The 21,791-nt window shown below is 38.9% G+C and overlaps 1 protein-coding gene across 1 annotated transcript; it reads left to right on the top strand.

Moving 5' to 3' along the window:
- Positions 1-352: 352 nt before the first annotated feature.
- Clic (chloride intracellular channel protein 5) lies at positions 353-21,779 on the top strand. Its single transcript, XM_046617391.2, has 4 exons — positions 353-583; positions 19,099-19,404; positions 19,514-19,840; positions 20,077-21,779. Exons 1-4 carry the CDS (start codon positions 515-517, stop codon positions 20,155-20,157), a joined length of 783 nt encoding a protein of 260 aa, XP_046473347.1. The 5' UTR covers positions 353-514; the 3' UTR covers positions 20,158-21,779.
- The last annotated feature ends 12 nt before the right edge of the window (positions 21,780-21,791 follow it).

Here is a 21,791-nt window from a genome sequence, read left to right as displayed (position 1 = left end):
TCATTTCAAACACAAACGACCAGACACGCATATAGAATGAACGAGAGATAAAACAAGCATAAAATATTTACCAAAAAATACCTCGGTCATATTCAATTCCACATGCAACGGTACCTGGCGCCACGTCGCAGATACCGAATTTTCGTGTACCCACACGACACGTCGTATCAATGATGCTTCGCGTCAAGGGGTAAGCGCGCCTTACCGTCAGTCGGTAAGTCAGATCCCGCACTACCGATCGTCGGCCGGCTCTTTTCACCTCCCAACCACCGGTATATGAGGTAACAATCGGAGTTGACGGGAAAGGTGGCGTCGCGACATTCGCAGTGTCGCGGCTGTGGCTCGCAGCGTTTCGGGGTCGTTAGTTTTCTGCGAGCCTCCATTGCGCTCTGGTCGATCTGACACGTTCGGTTAACCCCAGAGAGCCGTGAGACGCCGAGCCCAGTGCCTTCCTTACCTCTGCGGTTCTATCCCAGTTTTGCGAGCATATCCCGATAAATACCAAAGCGGAATAATGGCGGACGACGGTCACGAGAACGGAACGGCGAACGGTGACGTCCCGGAGATAGAATTGATCATAAAGGTGAGTAGGAAAGACCGTCGCGATTCGGTGCCCCGTGAGATGGGCGTGGAACTAACCGACTAACGCAACGCCGCCCGCCAAGCCGTCCGGACATATTTTCCCCTGCGATATTCAATTCCGGCCCGATTCCTCCGCGCAGCGATCTAAACGCCAGTTTCAGTCGGCCAGAGAGATACGCCGGCTTACCAGGCTTCGGCCATTTCAACGAGTCACGACCGACAACCTATACTATTGCAGGTGCACGCACATCGTAGGTACGCGAAAACGGCGCTTGCGTTTGGAATTGTCGTCTCACCTCTTTAATTTCATCTCCCCCCCCTCCTCCTTTCGCTGTCACCGGTCGTCTTTGTCAGCTGTCTCTTGACGATCGTTTATTCGACCTTTACGTGCTATAAATATTTCCACGATTTCCCTCATTCGCTTTTGACGAACGGAAGGCGATTCGGTTGTCGTTTGAACGCTCGTTCGTTTATCTACTCCTTGTTTCCAAATTTCAGTTCAAATTACGTGGGAGACGGGACGATCCTACGCGAAATTTCTCTCCTCTTTGATTTCGTTACTTTCAACCAATCGGTTTACACGCAATTGTACACATGCACGCGTGTATGTAGACCAAACGCATACAGGCTATCATATTATACGCGTTACGTACACGCGACGGTAATAAAGTGACGCACGATGTACAAACAGGAGCGGGAACTGTACATGTGCTGCTAATATGTATGCATAAGCGGTGACGCAATTATTTAAATAGAGTCTTCGTCCATGCAGGTAGACCACAACTGCTCATCTGTCGCAGACGTACGGACAAAACCTCGAGATACCTCAGACGGTACATTGAAGTTGATTTTTTTTCTCCTTCAAAATTCTTTTCTTCTTCATCTTTTCTTTACTGCGGTTTAGGAATTTTTGAATTGTCGATTAACGGCTTGCGAAGTACGTACCTACGTAACTCTAACTATTGTTGACTGATTACAACGATCAAGTCGGCTGCCTTAACGATATAACTTCTTACATACGTTACGTATGTGATAAATCGATTTCGTTATGGTTCCAAGCATCGATCCAGATCATCGATGTTAAAACAGGCCTGCAGCGTGAATGTAACGACGGTGGACATTATCTGACAAAACGGTCAAGAAAGTTGGTGAACTCGCAATAAAGGATGTTGGAATAATTTTGATTCGTGGTGGAAAAACTCGGAGAGAGAAATGGTAGTTCTAAAACTGGTGTCGATAATTGCAAATTTAATAACCCGTTTCTTCGCGCAAATTTCTTTCGCATCTATCTCTCAAAGGAAGAATATAACGCGTGAACACCAAGAGACGGAGGAACGGTAAAAAACTTTTGCGGTTCAGTTACGGTCTTTACCTCGGAGCGAAAATAGAAAAGAATATACTGTATATATATGTATAAGCGAGGAAGGAGCATTATGATGTAGTTCGGAATGAACTTTCTCTGTCTCCGACCGAACCTGATCCTTTCGTTCTCCTAGGAAAGCGTTTATATTATTATCGTACCGTCGTGTCGCGAGGCCTGTTTAATTCTTGTTCCCGTTTTACCGTAAGTTTCCTTAATAGTCGTCTATACCTACACGCGGCAATGGTCGTATAAGAGAGGAAGGAAACTTGATAGTCGTCGACAATGATGGCAATGTAATGCGGTTGTCGCTTGAAACGAACCAACGAACGGCATTCTCTTACCGGGTAAAAGTTCCTTTCCTCTCTCTGTCGAGAGAGAGAGAAAGAGTCGGTCGATTTGACGCAGAAAAAGTAAACTGCAACGAATTTTTGTCCGATGAAAAAAAGTTGTTATATTTCTTATCCCTTTCCTCCACTCCGTATTTCGAACGATTCAATTCCTACATCTGTTATTCCTAGATTATACAGCGTATCGCCAATTTCCGCGGGGTTGAATTACGCAAAAGGCAATAATAACGAGCGTTGTACAAACGTGAACGTCGAGTAATCGCAATAAATCCCGCAGCGGTAAACTGCAATACGGCGACGCTCGTTTATACACGCGCCTTGGGAACCTCGTTAAACAAGTCTGCCTTATTCCTCAAACTTTAACGTATAATAACGTTAGTAATAAACGCCATAGATAACGTGATGGACATCTTTGCCTGCACCTAAAATTTAGAGTTTAAAAAAAAAACGGACATTTTTATTTAATTCATTTTTATTCTCAAGCGTTACCGCAAAGTTCGCATCGAGTCCCGTTGCGGGCAAATGAGCGCCGTGCTTATAACCGCATATGGTACATACATACGTACATCCGCGTATAACTTATAGCCTCGTCCCACATAAGCAGGCGTCTGTAAAGCTGCTGACGAGAGAGAGGGAGAGAGAAGACTCGAGTCGAGGACGACGGATGTCCATTGCCAGCTGCCGAGTAGCAAGAAATGTCTGAATAATGATCGTAATTTCGGTTAAACCGGAAACAGAAGGACGCTAGACCGTATACGTGAAGCTCTTCCTAGCTCATTACCGCCACGGAAATTCACCCCTTGGCAAGTTTGATTCGCGCGATATATCCTCCCTCGCTCTCCGATATGATTCTTCGGCGTTCTGTCGGCACCGGATACGTAAAAGAATGCCGATGATGCATTACGCCTGTTGATGAAAACGGCGAACCTGATTTGAATGAATTAGGAATTCAACGATCGGTTAGAGATCCGGTTTAATGTCCCACGGATTGATTCTCGATCCAAGTAATGGACGAGGCTGAAGTTGGCAACGCTTACGTATCGAACAGAGTTTACAAAATCTGAGTTTGTTGATGCTGTGTTAACGGTTTGCTGAATTTCAGGTATACCTGATCATAAAATTGTAGAATAACGACTTTTTCTAAAGATGCATCATTACAGTAAGGTTAAAAACTTCAGCCTGATAGTATACAAGTATATACCTAATAGACGAATTATATCATCGCGGCAGGTATCTTGACTTCATTTATCTTGAAGATGAAGTTGGTAACGTTATTGTGACGATCCACGTTTGGGAAAAAATTGTTATACCGAGTTATAATACTGAAAAATATATTCGTATTTTGAAAACTCGACTATCTTAGTTACCTTAAAATTGCGAAACTGGTTTTTCCCCCCACGTTTCGTTACGTTAACGTTACTAACTTCAGCCTCCTCATTTATCACCGTGTTACAATATCCGTCCGACAGAATTTTTAATAATAATATCTGCACTATTTGCGCGTAATTGCTATTTCAAGTTTCAACGATTCTACAGCGTAAGCAACTTCGCCTCGATCCGTATTTTTGTTGCGGAAATATACGCCAAGTCAGCTGCGTAACTTCCTACTTGCTCGCGTATTGGATCCCCGATCATTCATTCGCATCACGAATCGAGTTTGTTTACTCCGCGGTATTTGAATATTTTTAAGTTTCTAATTAATATAAACGCATCTGCAGCTTTGACCGATCGTATAACATTGGTATCCAAAGATTTTTACACCACAAAAAAATTTCTTCACTATTTAATACACAGAGTTTGTGGTCATCGTTGAACAGTTTCGAAATTTGATTTACTTGTTCTTCATCGATAATTTTCCTCCGACGATTACGCATTCTATGTGTAATATATATATATATACTCGCTGATCGCGATCTGTTAAAATACCAAGCCGCGTGTGTCAAATTTATTTATTCTTCATATTTTGAGTGGGTGAAGAGGTAGAAAATTTATAACAGTGGTCAAATTTTACTTAGATAATTGAACGCGATAAACGTTATTTCTTTATTTTTTTCTCTCTTTGATTCGATTTAAATACAACGGATGAAAGCTTGTGACAAAGTTTCCGCGTCATGCGTTATAGTTATTCGTCCCGTTCACAAAGAGGGAAAAGTATAGGTGTAGTTATATTATATGTAGCAACAACCTCCGCAAAGTGAGTATAATCGGTACGGCTGACCGAGCAATTCAGTCGAACGCGTAGTTTAGTACAAAATGATGTATTAGCACGTTACACGCACCGTAATACAAATTGATCGTAAACTCAGACTTGAAGCTCGACTTGAAGCTGGTATTATATCAATTCTAAGAACGTGTCGTTACAGGATGGATTTTCAGATTTCAAGATTTCTCTGATATATTATATTACAAGCACACACGCACACACACACCTTCACTCAAGGCTATGCATGCTTATCGTACCTGTAAACCTCTCGACTAATTGTAAATTCACAATATCTATCAGATATAGATATATGGCGTCACTCTGGTCGTGCCGATGTATTTTATACAAGAGAAAATGACGATTAATCGACGTACGTATTCGGTCATTCGAAAGTTTCTAATTTTGTCGATGGACCTGAATCTTAAATAAAATGAACGTTAGCATCATATGTTTTCACAACGATACCGGTATTGTAAGAAAATAAAGTTACATTTTTTCCTCCACGAAGTTCGATCGTTTGATGAAAATGAACGGTGTGTTCGTTGAGTGAAAAAATGTTTTCGAACGTGCGTTCGCCGATCGGTAAATTGTTTCGGATCGATTAATCGACCGGGAACGAGAGAGGATGACGACGACGCGGATGAGCAGGAAGCATGAGAGGAAAAAGATGTGCTCACCTGCTCACCTGCTCACCTGCAGTGTCAGAATTTACCGTTGTTTGTACGAGTTGGCGAGTCGAGCCGAGTCCACGACCATTTACCGAACACCCAAGGCCTTAACTGTACCATTATCGTAAAGTTATTTATATCCGAAAGACAGCAGGACGACTCTCCGTGTTGATCCTTGCTCCGAAGACTTCTTTTTGCCTGCAGTGTTTCTTCTTTTTACTCTTCATTTTTCACCATTATCTTGGTTGCGAACGAGATTCGTTTAGTTAGTTGACCACTGGTCGTTTCAATCCAGCTCTAAATTAATTTTAAAAATTATATCATGCGCCTTTCACGCTTCTCTTAGAACATCTAATTGTATGATCTCTTTTGCCGGGAGTTAACAACCTGCGAAACGGCCGCGTGTGCCTATAAAAAATGTATTAGCATTGCGGTTCGGAATTCCGAACGAAATAACGAAGCAAAGAATTAGTTGACTGCGACGGTGTGACGTGACTTACTCTGATTCGAAAAACAAATAGTAGTTGCTGTCTCTTTTAGCGTGAATTTTACCGATTATAAAAATCACAGGCTTTCATTGGCTCTTCTCTATCAACCAAGAACATGCAAATAACTATAAACACGATTTATGCGCATATTTCAACGCGAATAAACTCGGGGTTTTTCCCCCTCCTCTTTAGTTATCAATAAACGTTTTGTATACACGACTGTTAATATTTCGTCTTAAAATATTCAAGCTTATAGAATTACTAATTTTTGCTGAATTAAAAATCGTTTCAACAAAGATTAGGAACATGTGAAACTACCGCACCGTGTGATTGGTGCACAAAAATCTGAACAAACAATTAGGGTATCCAATTTTTATCGCACAAAGCGACCTCGTTTTCCCTTGAATAAAGACTCAACGCCTGGAATCCTAGATCGCTGCGTCGGAAGGCACGATTTTCCATCAGGCATCAGCGAACGTGACCGATCGTCGTCTTGCCGGTTGATCGACGGATGGAAAAACGTCTTGGAATCGATCGTGCACCGCAAAAACCGCGCGTGACGTCGAGATGCAAATGAGGACGATGGTCTAAGCTCTGCAATTCTAACAGCGGGGGTGGGGGTGAAAAACTAGAACAACCGATTGACAGAAGGGACAAAATATAGAATTTTCAAAGACGTTAAATAAAGCTGATTCGTAGAGTTATTATAAAAAAAAAAAGTGACCAAAAACATTGCAATCGGATTAAAAACACTCGAACTTAATCATTTCCAACGTTCGAATAGTAAAACCATCTCTCGAATTGTTGATATGTAATTGTTTCTGTTATCCGAATTCGTTCAAACGTTCGTTTCTTCATTCGTCTTCACCATCATAGGCGCAAGTAATATTTCAAACCGTTTTTTCGTTTCACTTTTCGCAATTTATATTCTTTTAAGGATTATCGTCCTTAAACGTACGGCGTGAAATTGCGACAGAAATTCGGTGAGTGCGAACCGGGCGTGTTTCCGTGATGTTCGCATTACGGTAGATTACTCAGTGCACCACTAAATACAACGGCCGATGATAATGGGACAGATTTCTAATTCACATCCCGTAGCGAAGTAGATCATTAACTGGTCTCGAACGAGCTTTAACCGTTTAAACGATTCCGCTGATTACCAGCAATTAGACGGCTCTTGGTCACGAAAACAACGTCTAGTTGAACAACAGTGACACATCACACTAGCTGCGGACACGTTAAATTCCCTGGGAGGAACGACGAACGGGCGACCGGCATGAACACGTTCCATTTGCGAGTCGACGCAACGAGCAAAAAGGTCTGCGATGAATTGAACGTGACGACCGAGCGAGCCGTTGGCGTTAAAAAAATAAACTCGTTTTAAACTATAATATGTATACATATACGGGAAGTCGGGTATTTGCAAAGCATCGGACGTAATACCCTGGTATTTTATTAGGATATATCGAAATGTATCCAGATTATCTTATTTATCATTTGTCAAGATAATTGATGTCAAAATATCTGTAATGCAATCTCGGATAAGAAACGTGACACGGTAGATTTTTATTCATAGTAAAACCGTTGCTGTCGCGCATAAACGTGTATAAAGTCGATTTATGCCACTATAAATTAAAACGCGTAAAAGAAAATTAAAACCAAGTTAAAACATTCTTTTTTTTTTTTTGTTTTTTTTTACCTTCTTCTCTTTTTCTTTTTTCTACAAAAACAATCGTTACAAAACATTTTGCCGCGGCGGCCTTCGCCTTATTTAAAATTCACTCACGTGTTAATTAATTAGTTTACTCGGTATTATTATTAAAGTACCAGCGAAACGTGACAACTCTCACCTCGCATTTACTTACGACTGCCAACTGAGTTTTATATATCATCGTATTCAATGGCTCGTGTGACATGTATGATCGTATAATATAATCGTTATTTTTCGTCGTGGTTTTTTATCTGCAGAACCGCTTAGACGCGATAAGATAATCCGCGGTGATTGTGAAATCAATGTACGAATGTATAACGTTGTTAATAGAACAATTGTAATCCTCGCACGTGAAACATTGTAAACGAATATTAATAAACTGTGCGACAATGAGCGCTGATCGTAGAATTTTTTATTTTTCCTTTTCTTCGTATTTCAAATTTTAGTTTTATCAGTTTTATAGGGAATAATAATTTGGTCGTTCATCTTCTTTCTTCATTCGAGACACAGTTGATGCAATTAATTCCAACGTGTTGAGAAAAATTAGGACGTGACGTCATCTGTGTTAAAATATACCTGCCCGTTGCAATATTATGTACAAAACAGTAAAGTATAATTGAAATTAATTTTTGCAATTATCGTTTGCAACGCATGTAGAATAGGATTAACTTGTAGAAAAAAAGAAAGTAACAAAATTTTCAAGCCGCGAGCTTCAGCGTCTTACGAACTCTCATGCGGTATGAATCTTTATTTCATAATTATTAATATAATAGTACACACGAGCATCACTTGTGCCAAAAATAACATTAAGTTATGATAGTTCATGAGACTGAAACGAATTGCCCAATGAATATATATATATATATATGTATAATATAACTCTGAAACGCGTGGCATTAAAATGTCAGTGTTAGATATTTCTCATGGTCATCATCATCGTCGGTGAACACTTTTAATCGTATTGCAACACATAAAAATTCTGCTTACGAAATGTAACATCTATCAACGTCTAGAAAACAATTAAGAAACAGAAAAAAAGAAAACAGATTATTGTCAGTGTTTTTCCGAATTTCTTTAAATAACTGTATTTCAAAAAAAAATTTGACGTATTTTCGAATTGTCAATTTGCACTGCATATTCGCAATATCGTGAATTTCAATTCGTTCCGTTTGTATGCAAGAAACTTACACCAATTGCAGGAATATAGCAGACCTGGCAGAACGAGGAGGAACCCGCGAGTTTTAGCGCAGGCTTCTCGATCGTTTTGTTTGAACAGCTTGTTAAACCTTCTTACGAGGTGTCCATGCAGAGAAGAGCAGTATGTAATATACCGTACGAACATGTACTTGAGAGATTATATAATCGCAAAGTTACTCGTACACCTGAATGCCGCTGCCGGCTCAACAGTGGCTGCATACGCTTTATACGCGTATTAATCTAACAGGTATACAGCATCGATGTGGGAACGCTTCGCTAATTGACTCTTTATACGTTATTATAACATAACGCAAAACGGCTTATATGCGTGCAGCGTTATGCGATTGGGTAAAAATTGTTGAATAAGAAGAATGAGAAGCGCTATTCAACAACGCGGCAAGTCGTCGGGTTCAAGGTGTCGCTGTACGATATTATTATACGATAAATATTCATACTCGTAACGACGGTCGGCTGAAAACCGATTCGTTGTCAGTCCATGATCTCTGTACCCGCGTTAATCGTCGTATGTTATATTTAGTAGGGTCTTTCAGAAACGAATAATTTACGGTTTTCCAAGGTGGCACCAACTGAAAAGTACTTTGTTTAGATTAAAAAAAAGATTCTGTTTAAAAATGAACGCTGTAGGTTACGTGGAAGATCGCGCTCGTTTGATTTTTCTCTTTTTTCGCATTTTTTTTGAACTCATAAAAAAACACGTTGTATCACTTTAATTATTATTTCTCTCCTGACATTTATATTCAACCCTAAAATGGCGATCCACAACAACAGCCATTTATCAGCCGGAAATCTTATTCTCCTAAAATGAGAGTTCATATTAAGTTACAACTATTTTATGAAATTGTATTAATAATGGAAAAATTGTCAGATACACTTTTCAAACATCAACCGGAGTCTTAATATCACGAGTGTGGGTCGTCTTTGTGACGTAAATTGATACTACGATTGATGTTATTTTAAAAAAATATATATTATATAGGTATGTGCAGTATAGGTTGTCTCTCTTTACGTTCACTATTCAGTTTTTTTTTTTACTCTTATCAGCAAACCGGCGACAGACGCTGCACTAGTTTCAAATAATTATAGCAAACTGGTTCCGCGTCGTAAAACTGTAAAGCAGCTTCTTTTTCGTCAGTCATCGTTGTAAAACCGCCCGAGTCGTTTTATAGTACGTCGCCTGATCACAGCTCTACGATAAAACTGTATTAAAAGAAAGAAAAAGAAACGATAAAAATCCATAAACCGTATTCGATATTCTCGCGATGATCGAGGGACGAATTGATTATCTGCTTACAATGGATGGAGGCTTTTTTATTATTGTACAAATTATACCGAGATGCGCTCAGCTTCGGATTACAATTTGATTTTCTAATGCTGTTTTAAAGTATAGTCAATATACTTGTCGTATAAGTGCAGTTATATTGTATATTCGATTTTGTAATTACATTTCTTTTGTCGTCCGTACACTTTAAAAAGTAATACCCTCAACTTGCGCAATTCGTACAGGATCTAACATTCGTTGGCTGAAGTAATATCGTCACGTGCAGGTCAATTGGATTAGAAACGCCTTTACAAATTCGCGAAACGTATTATCCGTGAAAGTCTGACTATCGCGTAGATCTGAAAACAATCTTTTTCGGTTTTCGCAATTTTTCTTAAAAATTTCTCAGCTTTTTCCACCGAATTTAATAAAATTCGAATTCGGCATGGCTCGAGTGTTGAATTAACGAAAGTACAAGTCTTCGAAGCGTCTCTCGCCTTATTTTCTCACGTGCAGTCTGTATCCATCACTGCACAACACGAACACCTACGTACAAGGAAGCCGCTTTCCTGTTACTAACTATTATACTGTATATACATTCGAGATAACGAACGAGTTTGCGGCCGAGGAGACTCACCGACCTTGCAATAGGGCAGGAGGTGGAAGTCCTCGTGGTTAAAAAGTGTGCCAATTGCTGAACCGCGGTTCGTTGAGAAAGCGGCCTGCGAATGCTGCTCGTGACGACTTATTTTCCGCACCGAGTTTATGCCGCTTGGTTTGTACCTTCACACACCTTTTGGTGTATAATGCCGTACCGTTACCTCGTTTTATGCACCCCGCAAAATATCTCCGCGCCGTTTCTTTCGTCCCATCTTTGAAAAAAAAAAATATAAATAAAAAAAATAAAAAAAATGGAAACACGGAAGTGAACACTTTTGGGTGCACGTCGATGAGTTGATATTTTAATGCTGTTTTATCTGTAATATATGAAGCCATTTACGCTGACTCGTTGCGGAGGCTTGACAAGCTGCCTGAAAATCGGTACTTTTCCTCAATTTTATCACGCAATAACAGGAAGTCGAGTATTTGGCAAAATATTGCGTTCGTAGCTTCGAACATTTCTTTTTCTTTTTTTCTAAATACAAAAATAAGAAATAGCGAAATCGACATCGATGGTCCAGATATCCGCGCATACTTTTGAATTGCTTCAAAATTGATGAAGTAGATCCAGCAGATTTTCTTCAATTTCACTCATTTTATTCAGAGGACTAGTTTTTTCTTCTTTTCTTCGTCTGCAGATTTAATACTGTAGCCATTTCTTCGTCGTAATTAAAATCGGTGCAATATTACGTAAAATGAAATATCTAACGATGGTAACATGTTGAAAAATAGATTTGTTTTATTGTTACTGATTTTGTATAGATAATATAGTCGTATCCTAAAACGACTCATCCCGGAGTGAAATCAGAGGGATCTACTGGATTTTTAATCGATTTGAATCGATTCAAACTGAAACATCGATATTTAAAACGTTTTCATTTGTAATTCCAGTACTTTCTATTTTTCAATTGTTGAAGAGATCGGCGCTGCTTAACGCGAATACAAAAATTTGATAAATCTTCGATCTCTGACTACAAACCTCTGAATGAAACTAATAGAAAGCATCGATCTGTGGCAAGTTAACTTGTTTAAAAAATTTTACGCAGTTCTTTTTGTCGAAAATTTGTTGAAAATGAAGAGCGAAATTCTTGACAACGCCGTAATCGGGAATCCCAGCGATTATCGTTTTTTTCACTACTCCCACCATCACCACTTTCTTAATCTAACCGAGTATAATAATAATCATCATTAATTCTTTAAGAAAATTTACCGAATAATGGCCGGTCAGATTTGTAAGAAATCGTTCGTGGTTCGAGTGAGGCAAAGGGGTTGTAAAAAAGGCGTATTCCCGACTTGTGAGGCACGTAACGAGATTGATTGCGAGTCTATCGTCGGTGCACGTCTGAACTCTTCGGAAAGTACAGAAACGCGTCACCGCCGTTTATATGCACGCCGTGCGTAAGCATTCGCTGTTCTACCATTGCCCTCGGTTTCGGAGACTTGTAGTAGTTGCGTGTATAATGCATACAAATACCTTCGTACCTACACAACACATGTATGCCTACCCGTACACTTGAAGTAAGCTGACCTCATCCTCGATCCTTTTAGCAACGGTCTTTGCGGCGGCGGCGTCTCTTAGTATCCGGTTATTATTTTGCATTTTAATGCTTAATATTTGATTGAATAATGTTTCCTGATAAGCGAATGAACGGATGAACGATGGAACGAATTAGTTGTTGAATTATTATTCGCATTGCATGCGAGACGGAGATGCAACTGAATTGTTTTTTCTATTTTTATAACAGACGGTAACGATGACGACGTTTTTCCACTGTTTTTCATTTTTTTTATTTCTTCGTACACACGTACGAAGTCGATTATTTGATCGCTGCGACGCGACTCGGCGGTTTCGTCCAAGTTTCCAGACTTTCAGCTTAGCTGGATTTGCATTCGACGTACGTCACCGTTGTTAATCTCGGACTGAGATGAATTTTTTAATCTATAAACTCTTGTTGTTATTCCGTCAGAGAGCAAGTAACTTTTACACGGTTATTTACGTTTCTTCTCAGCGACTGCGTGGGTCTGTTTATAAGCGACGTTCGCGATATAATTAGCAGAGCCATGTTAGAAAAACTGACCATGAGTTAATTATAGCATATAATTTAGTTGTACTTAGGATAAATCCGTCGTTTAAATCGGAATATTTCTTTCCTAAATTTCTCTGTTGAGGAATAAAATCGTAATAAAAAAAATTTCGAGTGCAAATACCTACGGTGCGTGAAAAATTTAAATTGATTCAAAGTGCAGAAAATTTGTACGCCAATTATATACATCGGTATAGATGGCATCTGTTTACTTCGAGATTAGTCGATCCTGAATTCGATGAAATCTTCGTTGGGCAAAAAAATATAAGATTCAAGATAAAAACTTGTTACAGCTACCATGAAATAACTAATGAAAAACTTGTCCTCCGCGGGATCAGTTTTCGACGGATGCTCAAATTTTGGTATCAGTTACCTCGTCGCGATTCTACTTACCATCGAATTGTTACGGTGTGAGTGCAACGCGAGAATTCGCGTAAAACGACGCCTACGCGTCTAGCCTGCGTCCACGTGTCGTTTCACCGAATTCACCATCAGTGCGAAATCCAAGAAGGCTTCTCTCTTCGGCAGACTTGCCGATTCAGTGTTACAATAAATCGCGGATTGCGTCCGGCCCCGTTAATTTTTATTTTTTACACCGGCTCCTTTATTTTTATTTATATATATATATATACCTATGTCGCACTGCAATTTATGCACGATTCAGCCGCGATTTTTGAGCGAATCGTCAGAGATTGCGAAAGGAATTCAACCTTTCGCTTCGACTCGTAAAAAAACTATCACAGTTACAGAATTTAATTCCCTCGGGATGCTGCAGGCATTAATCATCTTTATCTCTAGGTACGCACGGGATCATCCAATTGTACCATTTTTAAACTATAAACGCGTCCATGTGTCTACTATCTAAACTCCTGAAAGCCTCGTCGATCAAATAATTCCTCCATTCGTTTGAGAATCGGAGCGATCGCTGGATCTTGGATTACATTTTATTTACACCTTACAGCTCTGTGCAAATTTATTTCTTCATTCCATTTTTTCATTGTCTTTTTCCCCCTTTCAATCTGTGATTTTCCTCGTTTCATTTTTGTTATATAACCTAGTTTAAGGAATTTCGTTTTTTATTCGTTTCAATTTCACACTGACTACTAACTCGTGTAACCTTAGCTGATAAACAAATTACATAATTATATGAAAAAAAATAAACTTCCTCTATTCCAATTGGCGAACTGCGTGCTATCGGATCGGAAAACTGTGTTAATTAAGACGGCGTTGAAACGTACCGGAGATAAATTACCACGGTACAAATTATGCAGTCGAATAGTTATAGTACACGCGGTATGCATGACTCGATTTAAATTGGGCCGAAAAATTAAGTGTCGGTCTCGAGAACCGATTGACCGCCTTTTAATTTCGAATACGTCACCCAGATACCGCAAAAGCATCTAGACGACCTTTTTCTACCAACTTTTGTCACTCTTCTTCCATTTTTTTCTTCTTCTTTTTCTTATTCTTCTTCTTCCTCCATTTTACATAACCAGTTTTCGGATGTTGCCCCAGCCATTACGTGCGGCCTCAAATATGCGTAATACATAACGGTGCAAAATTTCCAAATCATCTCGAACGGATAGTCGAAGAAAGTTCTTACATCTGCGTTCCCACTTTCTCATTACAACACAGAATGTATGATTCGCGATGTGTTATACATGAAAATTAATGGTCATTGAAATTCGAGAGTGCACAACTTTGTGATTTCTGTATAGCAACAAAAATGGCGGTAATGCAATTCAAGTTCACAAATGGTTTCTTCGCCGTGCGGAGAAAGGAAAGGAAACCGAAGATGCAGGTTCGCTACATCTGACATTTGATTCTTACCAAACTTGTATGATATATACGTTCTCTTGACGGTGACGCAGCTCTGCAATAGCTCGCTATGCGAGTATTATTATAAATATATACCTACGTGTAAAAATGAACAAACGAACATTGAGTCAAAGAAAATCTGAATCATGACGAGCTCTGTGCACTTTTCTACGCATAAAAATCGTTATCTTTTCTCAGAATATTGAGTGTGAATTTGTATAATTATACATGTATGATTCAACCGATTGTAATTTGCCGCTATCGTTACACAGTTTCATTCGTTCATTCATTCATTCATTCATTCATTCATTCATTTCGAATATCGCGATCTAAATTCTGAGGTGATGAAAAGCCCATTTTCATAGTCCAAAACCGCCGTGAAATTTGTTTTGCTGATATTCTTGTCAAACAAGCCATTGCATTTAGTTGTATAAATATTTGCCTCTATCCCGACAAGTTTTGACATTCTATTATAAGTGCGGTCACAAAGAAAACCGATAGACGCTTACATCTCAGCATCTTGTAATGTCTGACCGATAATCCAATTGTTGGAGGTCATACGAAATTATAAATCAATGTATCTGTAGTTATTACATATTAACGCATCCATACGTACGTATCTTAGCTGTCAAGAAGATTGTTTTACCCATGATATATTCTATTCTTAGTATCGAAATGTAATCTGCTCTTGGCAGCGCGGTCTGAAAAATAAGGAAGAGGCGTTAAAAACGTCACTAGATTGGTAAAACCAGAAAGCTACGTACATATGCTCGGCTGCCTGACAATCAGGTGACCGCGCAAGTGTTCAAAAACAAATTACAAGTCGCGAAAGCTATATTTAAAACCATTTACACAAGCGCCTGTAACGCACCGTATGTTGAATAATATAATTACCTATACTAGGAGGGAAAATATTTAAATTAATATTTGGAAACGTCACGAGATTCGATAAAATCATTCAACATTTTACGAACATACGAATTACGTTCAATTTTCATGCTTTTCGTTGGAAAACCGCGTGTGCCGAGTTCGATGCTGTGTACAATTTTTGACTTTTTTAAACTTTTTATCAGCCTCCCTGCGGCGTGCGACCAACTGACCCAGAATACGTATGACGACGGGAAAAATATTGTCCGAAAAATAAGGTCGCTCTTACAGAGCGTAATAAGCGTCAACACTTGATCTTTTAACTTTCAAATTACGTAATGCGGCGAAGACCAAACGCGGAGAACTATGCGTCATACGGTAAAAAGTTATACTTGATTATTATCATTTATTACACGACGTTTTACTTTGTTTATTTGTTATTCTTGTTGTCGCCGTCGGAGCTTTAGCGCAGCAGACGCGTTAAAATACGATTCATAAGTAAAATTGGTTTTGTTTTCTTCGCTTTTCAACCTCACTGTCAAAATTCCAATATAATTCAAGAAAAATTACCAAATGATTACACTACAATTTTGTAATCATCGACCGACGTCGGCTGCGGAGTTATTCAAATGTGCAAATGAGATTTTCGAATTACCGTAAACGATATGTTGGAAATTTCCTGGCGATAAAGTACAAGATCAAATCATTCGCGGATAGGCTGCTCGCGTGCATGTGAGTCACGTATCAGAGTCATCGAATTGCCCACGCAACGAGCTTTCGTCCGTATCACAACCTTATACTTGGAGAAATATCGCTCGTTAAAATCTCCTCCCTTCCTCGTGCTTCGTATCGTGCATAGTGTAAATTGAAAATTATTCCAACGCTGCAACGTCAGGATTACAGTCGTTCGGAGAAAATATACACCACGAGTCTCGCGGTGAATCCGTTAGACCTGAACCCATGCCTTATATTCAGCTGTAACGTTTTATCTCCCTTGCGATTAGGAGGTGCGGAGGTTTAATGTTAGATTTGTCTGCCAACCGGAAAACGCGCGTCTTACTCTGCGACAAACGCCAGTCATCTCCGCAAACGTTCACGCTTATAATTGACGAATAAACATTATAAACGCACGATGATTTTCCCCGAAGGTGAACAACGGGTGGAAATAGTATAAGACTTAGGTATACCATCTTTGTATAATTACATATGCTTCTGCCGTTACTGTTACTGTAAATTTTTCATTTCTGTTTAATTATTTGTTACATTTTGTTTTTACAATAAAATTTGACAAACGATTCATCACGTAATTCAGCACATCTTGCTGTTCTTATTGATCATTTTTTTTTGTTTTTTTTTTTTTTTTGTTTGTTTTTTTTTTTGCCAACGTTTATAGTCGAAGTAATCAAAGATTTATACTTTTCACCACCGCCACTTTATGATGCTTACTTACGATTGATTCATCGGGAATTGATCGATTACCGTTCCATCGGTTCTATAAATTCACGACGGCGCAGCAGCCGAACGGCTACGCGATGATGGAAAAGTACAGCTTAATTTCTACGTGACGAATAAAATAAGAAAAAACTATTTTACCCGTCACACGTCATCTGTCAGACTGGCTAATTTAATTCTTCTTCGTTTCTTTTTTAATACCATCATAATATATAATCAGGCATAAAATTACTTGATAAAAATTAAAAAAAGAAAATACACCGCCGCTCCGCATGGATTTGGGCTTCAAGAATGCGGGCATCTTTTTATCGACACAGCAGTTGTATCACCCATTAAAGGTATAATGATCAAGGTTGTTTGGTCACACAATATGACACCGGCAGCTACCTAATTAAAAATACCTTTAAAATAGTTTGTAATTTTTTTTAAATCCATCCAACCGATCCAACACCATAATAAGTCGAAGTTAAAAGTCTTCTAGTGCATACTTGCAAAATTTACATACACGCGATTTATCCAGGGTCAAACTACGCGATTCCTGCAAATGCAGAATCGTTGTTAAACTATCGCCATATCAGCTTCAGCAATCGTGGACAGACACATGAATATCTATAAGTGTACTGCGTGGGAGAGTGGGGAATAAATTTATCCAGACAATTACTGGAACAAGGAAAGCCGGGTGTACAAAAGTGGACCGAAAATATCATCCCATTACGTTAATTTTGGGTTAAACGCGCGCACGGCAGGAAGCGGCTGATGCGTTTCTCTCAAGCTGCAGATAAAAACAAGAATGCGAAAAAAAATTATGCACACACGTGTAAATGCGCTCGCCTAGGATAGTGAACCTTACAATTTATCACCGCTTTTCACAAGAGGCGACAAATATTTTCACACACGTTGCGTGCGTGTCGCCTCCTTGTCGCCGTAAAGAAACGAACAAGCCGTGACTTCATATTCCCATGTGACTCCTATATGTGTATATATATATATATATATATATATATAATATCCTTTGTTACGGTGAATCATTTTCTTGATATTTCTTTCCTTGTTTCTACCGTTTTTCTTTCTTTTCTTACTCATACTATTTTTTTTTTTTTTTTTTATGTCGTTTTTTCTTTACCGCCACGCTCGCACCTTTTACGGAACATATAACAAACAATGCGTGATTTGGTGTTTGCATTAAGTGACGTCACAACCTACCGAATTATTCTCCACGCGTTGGAATCATTAATTTAATTATCGTCGCTGTAATGTAACGATTATTCATCTTTTATTTACGATTAGTTGGATGAACTGAAAATTCTTTGGTGCCATAATCGCGTTTTCATGCTTACATTATTATATGTATAACGACGCAATTTTTCATCCCGAACTCGGTACTCGAAATAAGGTTTTAGTTTTTTTTTTTTTACCCCTTCGCTCTTTTTCCGTTGTCATTGCTTAAATCACTCGGAATACAACAATACGCCGTCTATGTGACTTATTGTACAAACAGTTTTCTCCCATGGTTATTAATTTTTGAACCAGCAAATGAATGAAATTTCCTACATGCTGTTACTCCGCTACACACAATTATTCTTAAAATGGCAATTGGTTGACACATAAATCGCATTTATTCCTCATGCAATTGAATCTCTAAAATTTTCTTCATACGAATCAAATTCAAAAACATAACAGAGTAATACCTCGTAACATTGATTGTGCTTGAATTAACGTAATTACAGAGTCTGTAGTAACACGTTCCCTGCAAAATTGGGTACGCGATGGGGGGGGGGGTACTGCAAGTTGTTTGCACGGTAAGCAAGAAGAGGACAAAAAGCGTGAAAAAAAAGACCGTTTGAGATTGTAGCAGCCATCTGCCAGGATAACTGTACCGACATACCTCGCGATGCGGCAACGCCATAATATGCAGAGAGGCACCTATAATAATGTGTGTGAATGTACACATGTATGTACATATAACCATATGATATGTACATAAGCTTCTTCCCTCGAGAGATGCAGCATCGGGCACACAAAAATAAACTTATTATACACAGAAAGTACGGGCAGCAATACGCGGGTTATTTTTAGAAACTACCATGCGCTTGAATTCTTATTCCAAGAGAGAGAAAAAGAGAGAGAGAGAGAGGCACACACGTACCCTGAGAGAATAGTGTCTTCTTTTTTTCGTGTCTCGTTGCCGCGACATCCGATATCCAATTTCCTATACGTTTGTTTCCTGCAGCAGCCCAAAGCCTTAAAAGAGCTTTAAAGCTACTTGACACCGAACCTTTCGATTCTCAAACATGCATGGGCTTGAACCAAAAAGCCGAAGATAAGAGTCGACGTAATTGTCAGGCTCTCTGGATGTATATTTTCGCAATCTGTTTTCAGGCCTCGACTATCGATGGCCGCAGAAAAGGCGCGTGCCTCTTTTGCCAAGAGTACTTTATGGATTTGTACCTGCTGGCGGAGCTCAAGACAATATCCCTGAAAGTGACAACCGTCGATATGCAAAAACCTCCACCGGACTTCCGCACAAATTTCCAGGCCACGCCGCCACCGATCCTGATCGACAACGGGGATGCGATTTTGGAAAATGAAAAGATCGAACGACACATCATGAAGAACGTACCGGGTGGTCACAACCTTTTCGTACAGGACAAGGAAGTCGCCACGCTGGTCGAAAACCTCTTCAGCGTGAGTAAAGCTACACACAATACACGATTGATTCGGAAATGAAAACGAAGAGTTTTCTTTAATTTAATCTAAATCCCGATAGTAATTAATTCTTCGATTATTCGTACAGAAACTGAAGCTGATGCTGCTCAACGCCAAGGACAAGGACAAGGACCCGAAGTACTCGTCGCTAATGTCGCATTTGCGTAAAATCGACGAGCATCTCGGGCGCAAGGGAACGCGTTTCCTAACCGGCGATACGATGTGCTGTTTCGATTGCGAATTGATGCCGCGTTTGCAGCACATCAGGGTTGCCGGGAAGTATTTCGCCGACTTTGAGATACCCGAAACCCTCGTACACCTATGGAGATACATGCATCACATGTACAGGCTCGACGCCTTCCTGCAAAGCTGTCCTGCGGATCAGGACATCATCAACCACTATAAGCTCCAGCAGGTGATTTGTCTGAACGTTTTAATTCGTCGTTTCATTCGAGATTCTTACGAGACTTTATTTTATCGCAATTTATCGAGAGCGTATCTGCAGGAAAATTTCTACCTGTTGGGAAGAGGGATTAATCCAGGGTAATAAACAGCCGAAAACACACTCGTGAAAGTTGGGGAATCTTGAAATCGAAAGTTTGATCCTAATCGTGTAATTATCTTTAATCTATTCCGATGTTCGCTTCGCAGAGCATGAAAATGAAGAAACACGAAGAGCTGGAGACTCCGACGTTTACAACGAGCATCCCGATCGAGGTTAACGACGATTAGAGGGCTGGATTTATCAGAACTGAAATCAAGAACCTCATCATCCCAATTTATTCATAATCGGCGTCGACGTCGGATCGAGAATAACTTCCTTGGCGGATAAAGTTACGTGTAACGAGTTTAATATACACACGGAAGTTCTCGATCTCCTGTAATAATAGCTTAACTAAGCTAAGCGGTAAAGCGCAGCAATCGCTTTCGGCGTAATTTCCTAAATTTCTTCATACTATCACGCGATTTGCTCGCCTGCGCCTAAATTTTTTTATAGACATTTCCCTACCTACAGAGAATTATTTTGATACAATATACCGTATTTTGTAATACTTGTCGGTAGTTTTTGCAGTTTCCTAAAGTGTGTAAAGAAAAAAAAATTATATTAAACAGTCGACGCCATTACTAGAGCCGATACGTAATGCTAAGTATCGATTATTAATATTATTATTATTATTATTATTGTCAGCATTATTGTAAAGATGTATGAAAAAATTTTCGCTCCAAATTTGACTCGACGAGGTATTAAATTATAACGTGTAACGGCAACACCCTGTTTTCCGAGTTTGAGAATCGAGAGTTGTGTTTTTTCTTGTATACGAATCGTATAACGATTTGTAGATTGCATCAAAATTATTAAAAGTGGTAAAATCACCCATTTGTTTCTTTTCTTCTCTACTTTCAAACTCAATCTACGTAGATTTTTTAAACACCGTTCATTTCGCTGTAAAGAATTTATCTCTGTTTCCACCGTTCTGATACAATCAAAGAAGCTATATTCGTTCAACCTGATACGTGTTGACGGATATTGACTTTCATTTCACATTTTAGTAAAATAAATAAATAAACCAACACCTGCCATCTACGGGATACTGGTTTCTATCGGAGATATTAATGGCAAATGATGAAAAATAAAATTGAATGTAATTTTCTTTTTCTTTTGTATCACTCTCTGGCTTTGAAGTTACTTACTAGTTGTTAGATTAACGACTTATACTTTGTCATTTTTACTTACCGTTACATTAAAATTTCGGTAATGGAAACAAGGCTGTACATAAAGCACTATATGCTTCGTTATTGTTATATCAGCATAATTAACATTATATATTATCATCTTATGATAAAATGTTAAGTATTAAAGAGAGGAATGAAAAATGATTTGAAAAAAAAAGAAATTAACAATGATCGTATTATAGTAGGAACTTTTTTGCGCCTTTAGTTTTTAGCGGCTTTCGCCCAAACGGCTTGATATCGCTAATCTATATTATATACACTATAGACGTATCTTTACTTACGGAATCATACGCGGATTTGTCCCAAGTATTTCTGTTTTTTTTTTTCGCAGCACATGAATTTGTGGCTAACGTACTATTTTATCTGTAAGATTAATTTCGCGGGCTCACACATTGTAGGTATATCATACCTGTTGATCGCATTGACATTCAGTGGTATTATGTTTTGATGAATCATTCTATTTTCAATATCGATCGTTATTTTTACATACACCGAATCATGACAACGCATGACTGTTAAGAAAAGTATTTCTATCCAAAACCCTCATTAAATTTCCATTATCTGTAAACCAGATTATAACTATAAATTATGAATAAATGAAATATTATGAAACTGTACAATTGAAACTATTA

This window comes from Neodiprion pinetum, chromosome 1, assembly GCF_021155775.2.
Source record: "Neodiprion pinetum isolate iyNeoPine1 chromosome 1, iyNeoPine1.2, whole genome shotgun sequence".
Classification (NCBI taxonomy): Eukaryota; Metazoa; Arthropoda; class Insecta; order Hymenoptera; family Diprionidae; genus Neodiprion; species Neodiprion pinetum.
Note: the sequence above shows the minus strand (reverse complement) of the source record. Positions and strands in the feature narration are given on the sequence as shown.